The sequence below is a fragment of the Apis dorsata genome, unplaced genomic scaffold (assembly GCF_000469605.1).
Source record: "Apis dorsata unplaced genomic scaffold, Apis dorsata 1.3 scaffold_995, whole genome shotgun sequence".
NCBI lineage: Eukaryota > Metazoa > Arthropoda > Insecta > Hymenoptera > Apidae > Apis > Apis dorsata.
This window is the reverse complement of record NW_006264097.1, coordinates 60,232-62,667: the sequence shown is the minus strand read 5'-3', so window position 1 is coordinate 62,667 and position 2,436 is coordinate 60,232. Positions and strand designations below refer to the sequence as shown.

The 2,436-nt window shown below is 41.0% G+C and overlaps 1 protein-coding gene across 1 annotated transcript in view; it reads right to left on the bottom strand.

Annotated features, from left to right (window-relative positions):
* Positions 1 to 2,436, bottom strand: part of LOC102676443 (guanine nucleotide-binding protein G(s) subunit alpha) — a 17,049-nt gene extending 14,613 nt beyond the window's left edge. Inside the window, exon 1 of the mRNA XM_031514430.1 lies at positions 836 to 2,436. Within this exon, the coding sequence (XP_031370290.1) occupies positions 836 to 974 (139 nt within the window). The 5' untranslated portion in view covers positions 975 to 2,436. The remainder of the gene's footprint in view (positions 1 to 835) is intronic.

The following is a 2,436-nucleotide window of genomic DNA, read 5'->3' as shown; positions in this document are numbered from 1 at the left end:
TATATATATATATATATATATATATATATATATATATATATAAAGATCGATATCGATTTTCTACATGATCATTTGGAAGGTTATTCAATGGACACGTAAGACAGTAGCATATTATCGTATTTTTTTTTTTGGAAAAGGAATAGTAAACGGAAAACAGAATCGTAATTGCACACGATAGGGAAACAATACAGTAACAGCTGTTGCTTCGTAGCCTACAGCTACGAATCGACTATACGCAACACACAACACACGTCCACACGTCGAATTAGAACGACGACCTACATAAACGAAGAATAGGAAGGTAATGGCTAGGTGTTGGGTTAAGTATCGCAATAAGTAGATAGTATGTGTGAATGTGTGAGAGCGCACGCGCACATCCGTGTTGGCTGACTATGTGAAAAAGACTTCGGTCGAGAGAAGGAGAAGAAGGAGACGAAGAGAGCGACACGAAAAGGGTACAACATGAGCCAGCCAGCTCGCTGGATATTCGTGGGTGCCGGCTCATACGATAATCGATAAAATTGAATTACGCGCTGCTGAACATCGTGATAATGTTCGGCCTATCCTCTGACCGGACGCTTTTTGTCCAAAATTGGTGATCGAAGCCGATTCAACTGGTATTCTAGCGGAAATTTTCTCTGTTTGTGACACGTGTACACAGATATAGATTATACTATATCTAAAAAAGAATATATAAAAGAAAATAAATAAAAATATAAAAGAAAATATCTCAAACGAAACATAATAAAAGATCTTATGAGAAAGATATTATAATCGAAAGATGTTTATAAAGAGTAAGACAAAAAGAAATAAAAAATTTAACGAATTTACTTACCAAGCAAAAGAAGTCTGTGAGTAGCTCGGTAAAGTTGCTTATCCTTTTGCAATTGCCTGGTAATGGCATCCGAGCGCCTCTTCTGGTTCTTGCTGTCATCCTGGCTGGCCTTACTGCTCTGGCTGCCGAAACACCCCATGACACACCACGAGAGAGACACGCGCGGCTCACCCTCTTCGCTCTTCCCTTCCACTTCTGTTGTTCTCTGTTGTTTCAGTTCGGAGAAAGACAATCTCACCACTATATTACTTCCAAATAAGAGAGAATAGACTCGCGTAACGAGTCTATCGTCAACGCGTGTTGTTTATCTCGTGTGAATGTGATGTTCGATAAATATATTCTCTGTCACCGCAATTCGTAGAGATTCACTTCTTTTCGACGTATACTACTATAAGTTCGTTTCTTCGTTCCGGCCGTGTCTGTCACTCAATACTTATCTATCACCGTGTCGTACTTCTCCACACTCGAGTTTTGTCCTTCTATCAAACTCTCTTTCTCTCTCTCTCTCTTTCTCTTCTTTAATCACTCTCTTTCCTTTCCTCTTCCTTAATGCTTCTCTCTTTCGTTCTCCTTCTCTTATGTGCTAATCTTTCTCCTTTTCTGATTGTCGCCCCTTTACTATCTCCGTTTTTTACACTAATAACAACTACGCATCTGTATGTCTTGATGTCTTCTCAATTGCACTACACTCGATTCACTTCACAGCTTTTCTTTCACTATTTCGCACTACCCGCGAAACCATAGCTATACACGATCGACGACAGTGCTGCTGGTCCAACACACTAACTTCGATATCTTGTGCGTGCCGAATATGAATATACAGAAAAGATAGGATCACAATGATTTGTTGAGTATGGGCGCTAAATATTGGAGTTTCTAGGAGAGCAATCTGTCGTGGGGAAGCGACGTTTACGGGTCGTAACACCTGGCTCGATAATAAATCCACTCAAATGAAAATAAGCGAATCGCGTGATGACACTGAACACGATTAAATGCTTGTTGATACGATGAAAAAATAATGATAATATAGAAGAAATCGAATCACTTCCGAATTTTCGATTTGACACTGACGAAAAACCGGCCGCGAAATACTCGCTGCAGGTTGTGATAGAGGGAGTACACACGAGGCACGATGAATACTCGAGAGTGGGAGCAAGACCGGGACTGGGATAATAGGTTGACGTGCACTGTCTGATGCGCCTCCTGTGATGGCCCGCGAACACGAGGCACACGCGAAATCGTTTCAGAAGGAAGGGACTCGTACGCGTGTATACGACAGCTCGACCTCGCCTCGCTTCACCACACAGCCCCTACCCTTCGGACAGAACAACGAGAAGTTAAAATAGATCGGCTCCGGTGCGCTACTACCTCTTTATTCGAGCAAATTGAAGAAAGTCGTGGAATCGACAACTCCCATAAATAAAGAAGATGATTTATGCGATTGAGTAGTTTGCACCGATTTTCTTTAAGTCGCATGAACTTTTTTGTATTCCGGTCCCGACAATCTTTCTAAGTTCTTAGATTCACAAAAAAAACCTTTACGCACCAAAGATTTTCGAAATTTTTCTTCTTTTTCTAATTTTCGTTTCGTTGACTCCTCA